This window comes from Didymosphaeria variabile, assembly GCF_027946475.1.
Source record: "Didymosphaeria variabile strain IMI 356815 chromosome Unknown scaffold_3, whole genome shotgun sequence".
Lineage (NCBI taxonomy): Eukaryota > Fungi > Ascomycota > Dothideomycetes > Pleosporales > Didymosphaeriaceae > Didymosphaeria > Didymosphaeria variabile.
In genome coordinates, this window is record NW_026611622.1 from 1,883,249 (window position 1) to 1,900,183 (window position 16,935).

General features: G+C 50.5%; 5 protein-coding genes across 5 annotated transcripts; 3 read left to right on the forward strand and 2 right to left on the reverse strand.

Annotated features, from left to right (window-relative positions):
• Window positions 1-2,429: 2,429 nt before the first annotated feature.
• N0V89_003981 (uncharacterized protein) lies at window positions 2,430-3,809 on the forward strand (the record flags this gene model as incomplete). The annotated part of the gene is made up of 4 exons (XM_056212774.1): window positions 2,430-2,748; window positions 2,795-3,033; window positions 3,084-3,146; window positions 3,204-3,809. 4 exons carry the CDS (start codon window positions 2,430-2,432, stop codon window positions 3,807-3,809), a joined length of 1,227 nt encoding a protein of 408 aa, XP_056073082.1.
• Window positions 3,810-4,196: 387 nt separating this feature from the next.
• N0V89_003982 (uncharacterized protein) lies at window positions 4,197-4,553 on the reverse strand (the record flags this gene model as incomplete). The annotated part of the gene is made up of 2 exons (XM_056212775.1): window positions 4,197-4,227; window positions 4,273-4,553. 2 exons carry the CDS (start codon window positions 4,551-4,553, stop codon window positions 4,197-4,199), a joined length of 312 nt encoding a protein of 103 aa, XP_056073083.1.
• Window positions 4,554-8,101: 3,548 nt separating this feature from the next.
• Window positions 8,102-8,840, forward strand: N0V89_003983 (uncharacterized protein; the record flags this gene model as incomplete). The annotated part of the gene is made up of 2 exons (XM_056212776.1): window positions 8,102-8,443; window positions 8,508-8,840. 2 exons carry the CDS (start codon window positions 8,102-8,104, stop codon window positions 8,838-8,840), a joined length of 675 nt encoding a protein of 224 aa, XP_056073084.1.
• A 1,955-nt stretch (window positions 8,841-10,795) lies between these two features.
• N0V89_003984 (uncharacterized protein) lies at window positions 10,796-12,235 on the forward strand (the record flags this gene model as incomplete). Its single annotated transcript, XM_056212777.1, has 1 exon — window positions 10,796-12,235. The coding sequence occupies one exon, from the start codon at window positions 10,796-10,798 to the stop codon at window positions 12,233-12,235; it is 1,440 nt and encodes a 479-aa protein (XP_056073085.1).
• A 1,961-nt stretch (window positions 12,236-14,196) lies between these two features.
• On the reverse strand, window positions 14,197-16,583 carry N0V89_003985 (uncharacterized protein; the record flags this gene model as incomplete). The annotated part of the gene is made up of 3 exons (XM_056212778.1): window positions 14,197-16,122; window positions 16,187-16,245; window positions 16,298-16,583. The coding sequence occupies 3 exons, from the start codon at window positions 16,581-16,583 to the stop codon at window positions 14,197-14,199; spliced, it is 2,271 nt and encodes a 756-aa protein (XP_056073086.1).
• Window positions 16,584-16,935: the final 352 nt, after the last annotated feature.

Here is a 16,935-nt window from a genome sequence, read left to right on the forward strand (position 1 = left end):
CAGGCACATTTTGAAACAATGAACACAGCTTGAACACGTCAGTATCGTAGATACGAACCTGAACTAAGGGCTGCTTACCCCAGACAGTGCAATCAATAGGTCGTCCCACCCGAGTACTCGATCACGAGAGAGACCTCTGTTGGTCAGCCTTACAATTACCATGATCATGCCCAGTGATCCGAAAGACGCTGTCATTCCAATCATTGCCGCACTGCGGGTGCGCACGGGAATGCCACAGGCCGCTCTGGTCGTGTTGGTCGACTTCAGGGTCTCAATCATGGTACAGTGGGCCGCAGTACAAGCTGCAACGGCAGTTTGGAAGTTGGCATCTTCGCAGAAACATTCTGTGCCTCCGGTACTGTCGCTGGGTGGTGAGCAGCTGCTCATGGGCAATGTGACCTTTAAGCATTTTGACTGTAACTCTCCGTCAGTGTGTATCAGTCTCATAGTGTGGTGCGAGCGTACGGCGCAGCTAGGGAGTTTCTCGGACAGATCGCTCTGCGCAAAGATGCCATTTGACACGAAAAGTAACAAAACGATGGTGTTGTTGAAGTTCATCTGGTCCGCTTGAAGAATCTTGGGTAATGGAGCAAAACGACAACAGTGCCAGAATGGCACTGCATAAGCCTGACAGATGCCCATATACCTGGTTAAGGATTTCCTTTTGATTCCTGCATTATTACGCCAGCCAGAGGTGTCCTTGCAAGGGGCAACTGTGGGGGCGACCAAAAAGTTCCTCACAAACATGACGGCAGGATCTGCACATTCGTGCGACGTTGGCATGAAATAGCCTTTTTTGATTACAAGTGTTCGATTGATACAGACGGCAAAGCTTTCTTCTTCATGCCCAGACAACCGTTGAGATCGGTAACGGTTGGTTTCCAGTTCACAACCTTGCGCATCTAGCCACTGGAATTAGATGGTGTTCAACACAAAGTCACGCTCAGGTGGTAACCTGCTCGGATCCCCGAGTTGCTTTCAGGAAAAGAGGAGCGTGCGTATACGACAAGTGTGTCATGGAACTATCGCAAGCTGACATGTTATTCCTTTTATGGGCCGCGGATGCAGCATATCACTCTGCGATGAAGACACGAGCAAGTCAGAGACACAAGACGCTCGACGATACGAGGCAAAATGGATATCTGAATCCTAATAGAGCTTCACGCATCAATCACAAAAACAAAAAACATGTCCCATTTCGCACAAACTCGACGTGGAAATGCTGGTTTCCTGGGGAGCAGAGCGAAACAGTGCAATGTACCCCTGCCGAGCATCTTGCTTTTTGCCCACTCGGTCCAGTTCCCATGCCCGCGAGACCTTGACCGATCACAAAGTTTTGAGCTGCAGATTAATAACATTGCCACTCCAGCTACGAGGCTCTCCGCCGATTTAAATCCTTCTCTTGCGATAAGCCTAACACAGCGCGTGCACACATCGACGCCGTGTAACCCTTACGCAACGCCACCTCGGGTAGGATCCGCATTTGACAGCTGTGACAACTCCAATCTCTTTGCTCGTCGGGTGAGTTGAATATGCATTGATGCGGTGAACTGATCGAAGGTAAGAGATCACAAACAAACATGTACAATGTGTTACCGCATCGTGCTGCGATGTCACACTCAACGACCACGTTTGCGTGTGCCAGACTGGCGTAAGGGCTCCGACGTGGGGTTGTTGCATCGACCGAGGAGTGATCGTCGCAAAAATGTGACATCGATACGCATTGGTACGTACGCTAGACCTTTGAGGTATGTCACGCCGGTAAGCGAAGTTGGGGTCTCACTATGCCAGCATGCATGAGTCTTCCTGATCTCGACCCTAACCAGGTAAGGCGGACCGCACTCCATCGCCCGTACTGCACTACATTACCACGACGGCCCAAGCTATACTGTAGAGCGAGTCCGCCGGTCTGCTTTGCCACTTCTTTACATTGACATCACACACATTCGCCGCCCATCTGCCCACATACTCAGTTCGCTCACCGGCTTTCAAAGCTGGGACCATCATGACTCTCCTATCAAGCCTCCTTATCTCGGTCGTTTTCACAGTCTGTATCTTGTACCTTTTCAATCGGTCACGGCGACCGAAAGATGAGCGGCCTCTACCTCCTGGACCAAAGGGTATCCCGATACTTGGTAATGTGAACGACATGCCTAAGCCTGGGGTACTCGAGTGTCATCACTGGCTCCAGCATAAGGTTCTCTACGGCCCAATCAGCTCAGTGACGGTACTAGGCCAGACTTTTGTTATTATCAATGATTCCCAGATAGCTTTCGAGCTGATGAGGGACCGGTCGGCAATCCACTCGTCACGCCCGGGCCAGGTGTTCAGCGGAGAGATGTACGTATTTCGCACAGTACTGCTCTTGTATGTCGCAGTCACATAGCGTGCTAACCTCGGTCAGGGTAGGATGGCGACATGCAACAGCGATGAGTGCATACAACGACTCTTGGAAGACGCAGAGGAAGAACATCACCAAGATTGCCAGCACCAACACTTCTATAGCCGTATTTGACCGTGCGCAAGAAGCCGAGGCTGTCCGCTTCTTACTCAACGTCTTAGATGCCCCAAAGAAGCTTTTCGATCACATTCGAAAGGAGGCTGGTAGCGTCATCCTCAAGATCACCTACGGTTACAATACCGTTCCGCGCGGTAATGATCCGTTCGTTGACCTGGCTACCAAGACTATGGTGCAATTTGCTGATGCTACGACGCCTGGTCGATGGATGGTCGATATCTTGCCTTTCTGTATGTTTCTGTCTCAGAGCATGGCATATGAGCTAATTTGACCCAGTGAGATATTTTCCAGAGTGGGTCCCGGGAACAGGCTTTAAAGATACAGCCAGGCGGATGGCTGTTCAGTTGGCGCAATGTACTAATCAGCCTTATCAATTCGTTAAACAGCAGATGCGAGAGAAGAGACACAAGACATCATTCCTCTCTCAGTGCATCGAAGATATTGGGAGTGACACGGAACAGGAATTCGAACACAAGTGGGCCGCGCTCGCTCTGTACCTTGGTGGTGCTGATACGGTACGCCTGTGCACATATAAACGAGTGACCATTGTACTTACCGACTGTAGACCGTCTCCGCCCTGATGACATTCTTCTTGGCTATGACTATATTTCCCGAGGTACAAAAGAAGGTATGCAACCATACAGTCGTGATCTCTTTGTATGCGCAGTGCATTGATCATCTCTAGGCACAAGAGGAGCTCGATCGCGTGATTGGTTCTAGCCGCCTCCCCATAAGCTCTGACAAGTCTGCCCTACCCTACATCGAAGCGTGCATGCTCGAAACTCACCGCTGGCACCAAGTCCTCCCTATGTGTCTTCCACATATGTCCACCGAAGAGGATGTCTGTCGCGGCTACCGAATCCCTAAAGGTGCGATACTTCTGCCAAATAATTGGCACTTCACGCATGACCCAGCTGTCTATCCTGATCCAATCACCTTTCGTCCTGAACGTTTCATCACTACATCCACTCATAAGGCAGAGACGGACCCTCGCAACTTCATCTTCGGATATGGAAGGAGAGTCTGCCCGGGTAGGTATGTGGCTGATCAAGCACTTTTCATCACGATCGCGCAGAGCCTGGCTGTGTTCGACGTGCGGAAGGTCATTGAGGGCGGGGAGGAGGTGCAGCCTAAGGTGGAGTTTGAACCCGGAGCTATTAGTCATCCAATGCCTTTCGATTGCAATATTAGACCAAGGTCTGAGGAACATGAGCACCTGATTAGGTCGGTGGAAAAAGAATACCCTCGGGAGAAGAGCGATGCAAAAGAGCTGGAAGATATCGAATGGTAGATGACCAATGAGGTATTTGAGTTCAAGTATGGATCCTTCCCAATGCTAGACTCATCCTCGTTTCGGACGGACGATGTGCAATCATCGCAATGTTGCGCATACCAGAGCCCACTATCTTATCCAGTGTGCTGGGTGGCAATCGACTTCTCACTGAGGATCTCTAATGCTGAATTAGCACAGGAACAGCTGAACAGATGTCCCAGTTGAATCCTACCCGAGATGCCATCCTGGAGGCTTGCAGAAATAGCTGAGAGATGGCTTGAAGTGCATCCAAGTAGTAGGGTTACGAGTACCCTCTGTCGCATTCGGTCCTGGAAACACCAATCATGTCAGTAAATGAGCCCTGGCACATCTATCCAAATGTACATTACATACCTCCCATGTAAGTTATGGTGCCTTGACAACCCCGCTCCCTGATCTTGCTTTAGTAATTTCTCGGCGTAAGAAGCGATGTTGTACATACTCCCAAACGAAGCAGAGACCGCAGTACACGTTCTGTAGGGTGAGGACTGGTCTTTTGAAGGAGGACTCAATCCTCTCGTCGTCGGGATTCTTCCACTCGAAGTTCTTGCACTCCTCATTCGCGAAGGCCCAACCAGATCGAGAATCGTCGTGCTTGAACCAGCCGCAGAAATTGGGCAGGCTAGGCTCGCTGCGGGCTGCCACCTCTGGGGCCACGTGAGCGACACCGAGGGTGTTGACGATCAAGGCGGAGATGATCGCGAAGAGGTTGAGGAGATTCATGACTGTTGCTTGCTGCGTGGAACAAGTAGTAGGGCAAGATGATCGTGGTGAGAGAAACTGGCCTGGGTTTTCAAAGAAGGGCAAAAGTGAGAGGCGCTTGTTTATCTTTGACTGTCCGCCAACCGTGCCTTTTCAATCGTCCTACGTGGCGCGGCGGCACGGCGGCACCGTGCGTTTGGAGGCACACACCCCTCTGGAGCACAAGTCTCACAAAGAGGTTACTTCGCCTTTGGGCTAGTTTTTAAACCTTCTTTTGGCGCAATCGAGCTTCTTTGATCTGCACGCTTTCGTTCGCTCTACCTTATAAACCTCACTTCTCAATGAAGACTTACCTCGTACAACGAGCCTTGTTTTCTGTAACTCTACGACAGAGAACACTCCGTCACCATGCGCTTCTTAAACATTAGCATCTACTTCCTCGCTTGCATGATGGGTGCACTTGCCTTCCCGCAGCTGCAGTCGGCCAATCCCGGTCTCTAGCCTCGCAACGGCGAGAGCTGCGGTACATACCAAGATTGGCGCAATGAAGGCCAGGGGAAGCTCAGTCTAAATTCGGAATGTGAGAACCTTGCCGGCAATGTTTACAACACGCGCGTGGTTAATCCCAAGTGTGCCGCGTGCTTTATGTTCTCGTAAGTCGGGCAAATTTCCACAATTGAAAGAATATTTGTAGCTTACTGTTTTCAGGAAGCCGCAATGCTCCGGTGAAGTCCTCTGGATTGGTGGTAAGATTACATTTCTTCTCTTAGGATACGACCGCGGCTGATTCTGGTGAAGGAGCCGACCAAAAGGACAACTACTACTACGACAAGCAGGTTTGCAGCTATTACTGCAAGTCCACGTTCCCTTGAGATGTGAGTCCAGCTGTAATTTTCTAATGCATTAAGTCCAGTCATGCTGACCATGCAGCGTTGCGAAGCACTCATGCCTCGGAGCGGCCGCTTGTATCGAGACCTAGGGTGATATGAATCGTGCAAGGGGACATTGAGTGGTATAGATGCCTCTGAAGCGTACTATGAAGTATTATCAATATCACTTACCTAGCTATCATTGCGGTTTTGAGGCAGTGTTTAGTAAATACCAATTGCATGTGTAAAATTATCTTTGACGAAGTCGTTCGCTGATCCACTTCCCTAGTAATAGGTTTTGTCTAAAGTGCCCAGTAGGTGACCTTGGACAGGCTGACTGTTCCCCAATGGGCCCAGACCTCTATTTGACTATACAGAAATGATCTATTATATATTTCAGCATGGCGAGGAGAACACGTGAAGGTAAGAGGAGCTGTGACAAACCAAAACGTTCGAGTGATGCGATTTGCACCTGCATCCGGCTTGCGAGGTCTAAAAACCATATACGGTGGTCTTCCCGAATGTGAGTAGCTAGTGCAGTTCAATGATATGTAGCTTAATTGATAATGGCACAAAGACAACGCATTCTACCAAATCGACTTGTGCCAGCAAGCTTAAAGGTCCTTGCATCCAGACTTTTTGGCAGTCCCAGATTCATGAGCCTTTCGTGACATTCAACAAGCATCAATTGGTTGACCGGAAGGCGAAGGCTTAATCCAAAGCCTTGGAGTTAAGCACACTCATTCTAAAACTCGTAGTTCTTACTCTACTACATTCAATGAGTTAGCAATTTTGGCTGCCATCCGACCATTGGTGCAATATCCATTATCGCCAATCACATTCCAGTCCAGGTCAAGTCCAGGTTCCAACAATCGCCAGACAAGTCGCGGTAAGCCACAAGCCATGTAACGCAAGGGGACTATAAAAACTTATTTGAGCGATACTCCCGATGGTCCCTTTGGACACAGCGGACAGGATGCTGAGTGCGGGCATGACAGTTCGAAGTAAAGTGTCTCACTCGAGCCTTTCCGTCGGGTGTGTAGATGAGACTGTACGAGGACAGTGAGAAGAAGAAAAATCTATGCCAGTGTTGTTTCAATCGTGGTGACTCTGAAGGTGGCGGTGCCGAATGCTCCACGAGTCCTCTGGGAAGTAGCCATCACTGAGACGACTGTTTTGGAGATCCTGTGAATGAGTGATGCAGGAAATCTCAACGGACGATTCATCTAGGCTATTCATGCATAGGGGCAATGACATACAATGCGGGCCGTAGTGGCAGTTCTACTATGTATTCACAAATCAACGCAGAACTGCGCCAAGATCCTTGGGAGCCTCCTTCCAATCGATTCGCAATCGACTAATATTTGTGTGATGTTGCTTGTTCCCTTCCCGCCCTCACTTATTGTCGTGTCTCAGGCGTCTACCTTGCAGGTAGACTAATAATCCAGCGAAGGGTTTTTGGATTCAGTCTTACTCAGAGCATCAGTCCACGGCCATACTGTGTAGGTAGATGTTGCCACTATCAAATCAAAGCTTGACATCCTCTCGATGCCGGGTCTGGCGATGTTGCATGAGTGGCAAGTTGCCGCTGGAACAAGCTAGTTCAGCAGCTAATCCGTATTCACTCACACATGGTGTAGGTGCTAACACGCTGCGATATACCCTGCACTAGACTAGATGAAACGGGACAAACTAAGCCTAGATAGGTGACGGCTCATCTCTTGCACACTTGTCTTCTCATTGCCTCCTTCTGCACAACTTTCACAATACTCTCAACTCACCGTTTAAGTCGGCTGGTTACCTGTCCGGTGAGTCCCATTTCAATCGATCATTACCATCCCGGATGTTCATCTCTTCCAAGCATCCATGGGCGGGTCCACTAGCGTTTCGAAACGGCATGAAATCGTTTCGTACATATTAACCCAATCACCCTGAGCCAACCTCACCTGACATCTTGACAATCTTCCGTGGCACAAACTTATCGAACCCTATGATTATCATACACGTCCAGTTTTTTCCGGTTCTGTCTCCAGGTCCGTTCGTCGACGCCCGAAATTACGCCGGATGGTCTTCTCACTTCAATCACGGCAAAGATGTGGTGCCCTTCCTAGAATCAGTTGTGGACTTTATGCGGCTCACACAAGCTTTCCAATCCGGTCTACCCGTAGTCTATGTTTCTTCGACCGGGAACTTGAACCTGCACATCCTTTTAGCCACTTCAACCACCTTAAGCCCGACCCTAATCAAATGAGCAGACGAGAGCCCGTGCACAAAACCCAGGCTTTCCGGGTCTTAATATACCCTCGGGTATTGCTGCATGCTGTACGCTCCCTGGTCGGCTCTTATATGCACCCCAGAACCGGATCGCTTGTCCCCACAGAACATAGTCCCGACCCCTGCGCATTTCGAATTACAAGACTGCGGATAGATTGCACACAACGGATGAAGGGACTGGGCCATGGCTAAGTCCCTACTTACCTAGGTAGCTTTCGAAATGCAGTACTACCCCCACCGGCCCATTGACTTTGTTTTAGACTCTGCGCTGTTTTGCCTAAAGACCGGAAGCGAACACTGAGAAGCTTGACTCGACGTCTTCTTTATATGCTTCGCGACGCACGCTCAAAGTTAACTTCGTCACGACACAAAGCAGCACAACGACAGCTCCACAACCAGATTGGATATCATCGCACCAGTGTCAGAATGAAATTCACCGTCGCTGCCCTTTCTTTGGCTACTCTCGCCGTCGCCAACCCCGTTGAGCCGCGCCAGTCCTGTCCGAAAGTGTACGTCTTTGGTGCACGCGAGACGACCGTCAGCCCGGGCTTTGGTACTGCTGGGGGTCTTGTCAACCAAGTTGTCGCTGCTTATCCCGGCGCTGGGTCAGAAGCCATCGTCTACCCCGCCTGCGGTGGTCAGTCCTCCTGCGGAGGTGTTAGCTATGAAAACTCCGCTTCTCAAGGAACCCAGGCGGTGGTCAAGGCTGTGACATCATACAACCAGAAGTGCCCTAGCACACAGATCGTGCTTATTGGGTACTCTCAAGTAAGCTACTTCTTCCTTCAACAGCTGCTGGCAAGAACTCTCTTATTAACGGGGTAATGAACAGGGCGGCCAAATCATGGACAATGCCCTCTGCGGCGGCTCCGGCGCCACCCTTACCGGCAACGCCCTCGCCGCCGTCAAAGTCGCCATCTTCATGGGGGACCCTCACAACCGCGCCGGCCTCCCGTACAACGTCGGCACCTGCACTGCTCAGGGTTTCGCTGCCCGTCCAGCTGGCTTCACGTGCTCACCTGCCAGCACGAGCATCATCAAGAGCTACTGCGACTCTACCGATCCCTACTGCTGCAACGGAAACGACGCCAACTCGCACCAGCAGTATGTTAACAAGTACGGATCGCAGGCGTTGGCTTTCATCAAGACTAAGGTCACCGCATAGGTGGGATCTTGAGGGAACAAGAAGGGCAAAGTGGAGTGAAATTCGTTCTTCAGGATGTATTTACGATTCAATGACCAATATCTTGCTGAACGCAACTTATCGACTGCTGTGCGTGACATGCGTGAGGATGACAAAGTGGTAAGTAACAAAATATGGAGGCGAGGGAGATAGGGGAACGTATTGGTCTCTCGATTTGAGCAGAATGCCGTCTGTGACCGGAAGAGTAGCATGAGCGCTGCTTTCATGTGAGTATTATAGGGCCACGACGACGACAGTGGTAATTTGCTATATTCGTCAGACGGTGAAGTAAAACAAAAGAATTTCGGTGGAGCTACGCCGGTAGCTGTGAGTATCTCAAAGCTGCTGAGTATCCCGAAGAACACGGCCTGGAGCTACGAAGACGGCTCCTTTAGTTTCTCATTTCAGTTAAATTAACGAAGCTTACCTGGAGTCTCACCCGATGCTTTCAGAAGACTCGCATAAGCACTTGAGTAGGGAGAGCATCCGTGGTATAATTGCGTAAGCGTCAGCGCAAGTGTCGCACCGGAACTGGAACATTAGACTGAGCGATGGTGACTTCCCAAGGGTTGAGTCAGGTTATGAGCCGTTAAAGGTAATGACCCAAGAAGTAAAAGATGTGCAGGACTTGAAAAAGAGGTTGATTGGTGCAGTGGAGGCACCAGGTCGCAACGCTAGTGGGTTTTACATAACAACTGAAAACAAGGATGATGGTACAGGAAGTAACGACAACAACAGAGGAAACGGGAGAGACGAAGAGACTGAGGCTCGATATGTCATGGATAGGTCTTTCGGAGCAAAGGGTATATCCGCGGCCTCCCATCCGAGACTCTAAGAATGGATCTCGACGACGCTATCCAGGAAAAAACGTGATAGAAGTGTTGTACACGCCGACTATCCCACGTTTAGCGTGCTACCTCCGGGCATCTTACTTGAATCGATCACAATGCGGAGAGTATGCGTACCTACATGACCGACTGCGTGTCCTGATCCACAAGATTCTCGGGTGCTCATGATGACTATAGACCTGGTGAATGGAACCAAAACACGAATACCACGGCTCGTTTGCATGACCTAATCCAGACCTGAGACGAAGTGAAGGACAATGCCGCAGAGCTCTCGACTCCTGATGTTGCGGGAAGATCCTGCCTTGGTAGGATCGAATGAAACACCGCAAATCGCACAAAAGTGTTAGGTACATTTCGCGGCGAAGCCTGTGCGATTTGCGGTGTTTCATTCGATCCTACCAAGGCAACAGATGCAGGACAGCATTTTGACGTGGCTCACTGGCTTCAGCTCAGTCAAAAAGAGTTCGTGAATGAGATAGGGAGGACTGCGCAATCTCTAGTCAAGGGGAAAGATGCCGTGACTGATGCCGATGGAGCTCTGACTGGCGTGAATAGAAGTGATGGAGAACAGACGAAGTCACTCGCTGGCGGGCATGACTCCCTGAACCTATCCCGCATCGATCCGCTCCTCTGAGGCCGCTAAGTTGATGATCATGTTTACAAGGCAATGGCGATCATTTGAAGACGCTTGGGAGGAAGGGAATGTCGTGGAAATTTTGAAAAGTCTTGCATGGTATGCGTACATGCCAGGTGAAGAGAAGGCGAAGGTTGAAGAAGGAGCGATCTGTTGCCTGGTTTCACATGGCAGACTGGACGAGGTCCTTGGATTGGTGATATTCGAGCCAATACATGGAGGTTCATAGTGGACGGAAGACATTCATAGGCAATAATAAAACAGAATGGCTTTGTGATGCAGCCGCGTGAAACTGATGTACAGAGGACGAGTACAGATCGACATGTCGGCGTTTGTGGCCGCTCAACTCCGACCGACTTGATGCCAAGAGATATTTTCTTGCGGACCTCCGTGCTACAACACGCATCTCAGCGCAACCTCACCACGCGCCATTGCATCGCATGCTTAGATCCAGCATGCCACCCAGATGTCTCCCCCTCTCAGGGAACCTTGCGAAGCCTTCCACACTCGCTCGGAGTTCCCAATCGTTAGCACGCACCTTCACCAGCACCGCGGCGGTTCTCGCCAACCCACTCGAACGGAGAAGGGGCGGCGATCTCGGATCGCATCTTCCCAAATATATCATTCCACAGAATGTAAAGATACCAGAATATCCATACGGTACTTCGGAGCTATTCAAGCAGCAAGACAAGGGTCTGTACGGCGGCAAGATGATCCATTTCGGCAATAATGTCTCCAAAAAGACAGAGACTAAGACGCGGCGGTATTGGAAGCCCAACGTTCTCAACAAGGCCCTGTACTCTGTAGCTTTGAAGAAGAAGATAAAGTTGCGGGTCACCTCGAATGTTATCAAGCAGATCGATCGCGAGGGCGGGCTGGACGAGTACTTACTCAAGCAAAGCGATAGCCGCGTCAAGGAGCTCGGCCCGCTCGGCTGGGCGCTTCGATGGACGCTCCTACAGAGACCATCTGTCGTACGGCGAATGCGCTCCGAGGCCGCTGCACTTGGCGTACCGCAGGACGAGATTGATGCGCAGTGGCCCGAGCCACCCTCCGTGGACATGACCCCTGAAGAGCTCGAAAGCTTCGATGACGCCGCCCTTGACGCACTCGAATACTTGGAAGGGGGAAAGATGGCCCAGGCTGAGGAAGCAAAAGCCGACAAAGAGCTCCGACGAACGAAGCATCAGATTTCGGTCGACGCTGCTCGGTCTTTCAGAGAGATCACTTTCGCGGCGCATAGGTACGTCAAGTGCGGGATGGTGGACACTATGGAGCAAGGCATTAAGCTCGCATATCTGAGGGAGGACCAGCGGGCGGAGTCACGCCAGCGCAACTTCGGACGACTCAAGGCCACGGTTGAGGACAAGTACGGCAGAACGTTCGAGGACGATTGGGCGCTCAAACAGGCAATCGAGAAGTACCGCAAAGAGGTGAGGAAGGAGGTCGCAGAGAAGTTCGGGGGTGATCATAAGGAGTACCGGGATCAGAAGAGCCCTGATGGCGCAGCCAAAATAGCCGCCGCGGTCGCAGAAGCAGGGACTGAGGAGGCACTGAAGGCGCAGCAGAGAGCCCTAGCCTTGAAAGAGCTCAGCGATTCTGAGAGGGCGCTCTCTGACGAGAACACTACTGAGGACGAGCGTGTGCGCATTGAATCAGCTCTCCAACGGGCGCAACAGACCATCGATGCTGAAACAAAGGCAGCCTACATCGAGCAGTCTTTGGCCAGGTGGGAGCAGGGCCATGAAGACAAGTGGCCACTGAATAGTGTCTCTAGGGAAGAGGGGTTGGGAGAGGCCTGGGAAGAGGCTGCGCAATTTGAGCAGGGTGGTCTTGCACAAGGATGGGATGCATTAGCAGACCCGGAGCCAGTACGTGAGAAACCGCGGGTATAGCCATGATGTACGGATCATGTAAAGTAGTGTGTCCATTTCGTGTAAGAATAACGGTTCGCGAATCGTAGGCATGGCTTGTGAGTAGATATTTGTCTTGTACTAACTAGATCTGGTTATCTTTTATGATTACTGCTTCTATCGGAAGCCTTCCTGGATTGGATCTAAAGACCGCAACCGGAGATTTTCTACTACACGATCGTGAAGTCTTTCTGTCGTCCGTACTCGTCGACCATAACGCAACCCCTGAGTCGATAAGCCTGCACAGGACCACGAGATCCTCGAACAAATAGAGCAAGATGAAATCGGCATATCCTCTCTCGTAGGAGCGTGACAAGTGTCTTCCATAATGAGCAAACAGGTGCAAACGTGCTCTTACTCCAGTGTCGTCCACGACTTCGAGGCCGAAAATTCTTCGAGTGTCGGGGTCAGGAAGATGATGAGCGACTGTGCCGATAATCGAGTACTGCAACGATTGGATTGGATTATTGCCAATCGCATAGGTTAAGGCCGGCTTCTTAATGACGGTCTTTTTAGCCTTGCCGTGAATTACCAACGTAAATGCATCCTTGATTCCTGCGTGGCAGCGGATAGTGATTTTGCCCGGCGGTAGCCTTTTAGATAAGAACATAACGGAAGGTCCATGTGTTGACGCCCAGGACAGAGAAGGACCGTTCTGCAACTCTAGTGGCCTCGGCGTTGCTCGCCCAACCCGACGTCGCTCGTCCAACCAAGACCTATTGCTGTGGCATTTCACCAATCTACACGCCGCTGAAATACCGATCTCTTCGGCCTCATCCATTGTGCGTACGATTCCTTCACGGCTGCGAGTTAGTCCGACTTGTATATCAGTTTCCGCAGAGTAGAGCTATCAATCATATCGTCCCAGTCGTGTGCCGGGGTTCCTCCCAGCAAATGGTCATATCATCCATCGCACCTTCCTCGGTTTACACACATCAGGTCACTACACTATGGGCGGCGATGCGATCCTCTCCTCCCGCACAAGTTTGTCTTCACTACTCGGATGTAACAGAACGACCGCGACACCCTTGTGTTCTAAATCCACAGCCAAGCTTTTGAACATAGCGTTCACCGCCGCGCGATACGCATATTGCCCCTAGAAGAAATATCGGCAATACTGCTCATCCTACTACTCATGACAGCCACCTTCGGTTCCTTGGTCAGCAAAATATAAGGAAGCAGCGCTTGCGTCAGTAAGAGTGGCCCACACGTGTTCACAGCGAACGTTTTCTCTAGACCCTGCAACGCCACGGTCTCAAGGCTGTCTTGTGCAGGAGGAGACATAACGCCCGTGACTTTGAGCAAGAGGTCGGTGGGACAAAGTGGTATGGCGACTTTGAAGGTGGTTATGGAAGAGGCAGAGGTCACGTCTAGATGATGGGTTTCGCAGCCTATGTCGTGAATTGGGCCGTTGATGATTATGTCTGCTGCGATGACAGTAGCCCTGGTACTGCTAGTATCACAGAAACTTATGGTAGGTGATTGCAGAGGGATTTTGACATACCTCAGATGTGAGGAGCTTAACGAAAGGATAGCCAATATCATAGTTTACGCCTGTTACTACTGCGACGGGGATTCTCGTATCGTGCCTAGAAGTACATTGCACATTCTAGATGCAAAGTTGAAATACATAATACGCGGAATGTTCAGTGAAACAAGGTAGGTAATATGTAAGCACATGCATATATGAAGCAATCGGAAGACATGATGAGGGGTCGCATAAGACAAGGGCCAAAATCTCTCATTGGAGACAGCTTCTCTCTAGGACTGGACTCGCTTCAATCGCAACGCTCATGTCACGACGATATGCGCGAAAAGATGATGGTAGGTCTCACTCACGAGACCATTTTCTTGAGTTCGGGGCAGTTGTCGCGAATGCATCAATTGAAAATTTCCAATGAATGCACAGTACAGGACGGCCAAGTTGTCTCAGTGACGGTCTCCTACACCAGCCGTACAATCGTTTCCGCGGCAGGAGTAACTGTGAGGAAGGTTTTTCCCGTCCAAAAAGCGGGGACATCAGCGACGCCTATGCGGCGATACCGAGCTGGAGTACCTCCCTCGTACAGCTGAACTAACAGACAGATCAACTGGCCGCTCGTTTTCTTATGTGCTGGAATGCAGAAAGTGCCGCCATTGCTTTGTATCTTCTCGAAGTCATCGTGTGGACTATCCAGATAGAGGTTAGAGATGATGGGTCTCTCATCGTGACCGCGCACCTTCCAGTTATACCGCACCTTCCTCTGTACACCATCGTCTAAGATCACTTCATCAGGTGGTCCCAGAACTTTATCGATCTCTACTTCTAGCAAAGAGCATTTGAGGTCGATATAGCAATCGGAGGCTATGGCACCGAACTTGAACTCTTCGTTCAGCGCAGGTCGCACGTGAATGTTCTGCACGGAGATTTGTAGGTCGTCCTCTCGCACGGTCTCTGCGCACTTGACGCCTTGCGGTGCGTCCACAGCTGCCCAAGAAAAGGTAGGCGCACGCCAATGATCATGATCCTCAGCATCGGGGCGTCTCTGAGGATACTTGAATCTTTCATCCTCATACTTGGGCTCGACATGCCATAGCAATTGGCTAGCCAGGTATTTCTCCCACATACCCGCCACGTATATTAGTCTATCGCCGATGCGCTTGGAAGTGAGCTCAGCAATACCGGCGAGAGCAATGAGTTTGTCTTTCGGTTTTGTCAAACTGGTCCTGGAGTATCGTTCAACTATGCTTTTCCAGTCTTCGTGCGCGGCGTATGCATTCTCTGTACGATCGATGGCTAGCGATCTGGGGCCGTATTCACCGGGAATCAGGGCCTTCAATCGTGTCCGCTCTCCAACAGTACCGGCTCTGAGTTCCATGCGGGACACTCCGTAAGGGTGGCTTTCAGCTGCGTCGATATATGGACATTCCCAGGCGATTTGGTCTTTGCAAAAATGTAGCACCCTTGGAGCCAGCAACCGCTCTTGAAGAACCCATGCGCGCCGGTTCACGGGAGCATCATCTACTTGCCGATCCCAAAAGGATGCATCCTGGATTTTGCATCGTCGGATAAGTGGCTCAAGACCGAGATGACGTTTCGGAACTCTCGCATCCAATGGTCGCGGGATGCCTTCAGTGTTTAAGTTGATCTCGTCTTCCCATAGGTGATGTGGATCGCGACTGAAATGCAAACCATGTGTGCTGTCGGATGCGGCAGTCGCTGACAAGTTGCAGTAGGAATTTCGGTAAACGCTGTACATCTGCACCGACTCGTAATTCCAATCATCTACGTCGTCTTGAATGATACAAAGAGAGTCTATCCAAATGTAGCGGATCGAGGGACTTAGACGGCGGGCGAAGTGAATCGCCTGGCGAAAAGTTGAGGGGAGTGAGCTTAACGGAATACCCTTCTTGAAGTCCTCCAGATTCTCCTTCGTAAGCTTCGTAAATCTGGCCTTGCCCCAACAATGACTTAATGTCACATAATGTCCGCGCGGTCGTTCCGCATCATCATCGAACTTGATCGCTGGCTTTCGGTTTGCGGAGCTGTCCGGTAGTTCTCCTGATTGTCCCTCTATCGGAGAGAATATGTTTGACACACTGTTGCTCCGTGAACTTCGCCCTCGATCACCACCAGCCTGGAATGGACGAATTCTGCGTTCTTTTGTGATTACCAAGCGCACCGATTCTTCTTTCGGTTTGTCTTTTCTTGCGTTGCCATGACTTTTCTTCGATAAGAAATCAAACGGTTTCTCATGATCGTCATAGGCAGGTAGCTCGACCAACCGTGTTGGATAAAAGCGTACTCTGTCATCGAAGGTCTGGTTGGGGCATTCTGGATGATCAGGCCCGAGACATCTGTTCAACCAAAATCGAGCCAGTTGCAGTACCTTATTTATGTGTAAGTTCATTTTCCTTTTTCTATCCAGATTTAAATTTTAAATTAAGTTTTACCTCTTCCGAGCCTGTACTGTCGGTCAAGGGCGTGTAGATTTCCGAGTCAGGCTCGTTTTCTGGGGTGAAACAATTAGAGCGCGATTAAGCATGGTGTTCACGGCAACTTACTGGATTTCTCTAAAAGAAATGTCGCCAGTCTCTTCGAGTCGGAGTCTACAAGTCGAAAGTCGAGCCGGTAGAGATCGTTATCTTGCCCTCCCTGGACCTCGGACAAGAAAGCCCGCACAAACTGTACCTGGCGCTCTGGATCCGTGTGTGCACGATGATGGAGTTCGAGCAGGCGATCAACGTCAGAGGGTGTTCGTAGATTCTTTTGCAATACTTTCGCTAGCTTTGCGCCTTGGTATTTCTCTGTCAATTCATCCCATATAATGCGACAGATGCAACAGCTCATGGCAGCGGAGCGCTCCAGGCTGTATAATGTCGGGTGGTGGTTGAAGTGGATATCGAACGTCCCGCGCCATTGGCGTCCAGTCTGTCCTCGCAACTAAACCCGAAGGTACAAAGTCAGTGTATGTCTCGCAGAAGCGGGAATGGTACATTGAGTCGTGTCTCTGCTAAGCGAAGGAAGACCTGTTCTTATGCTGTAAGCAGATAAAGGTGGTTTTTCTTTCACTTAGCGGAAAACACGCATCGACTTTGCACCCGGGAGACTTGCCATACAATAGCAGGTCGTGCAGATCATGATGGTAGCTGAAGAAGAGAGGGTGAACTTTTGTCGACCATGTATAAAGACATATGTTTTA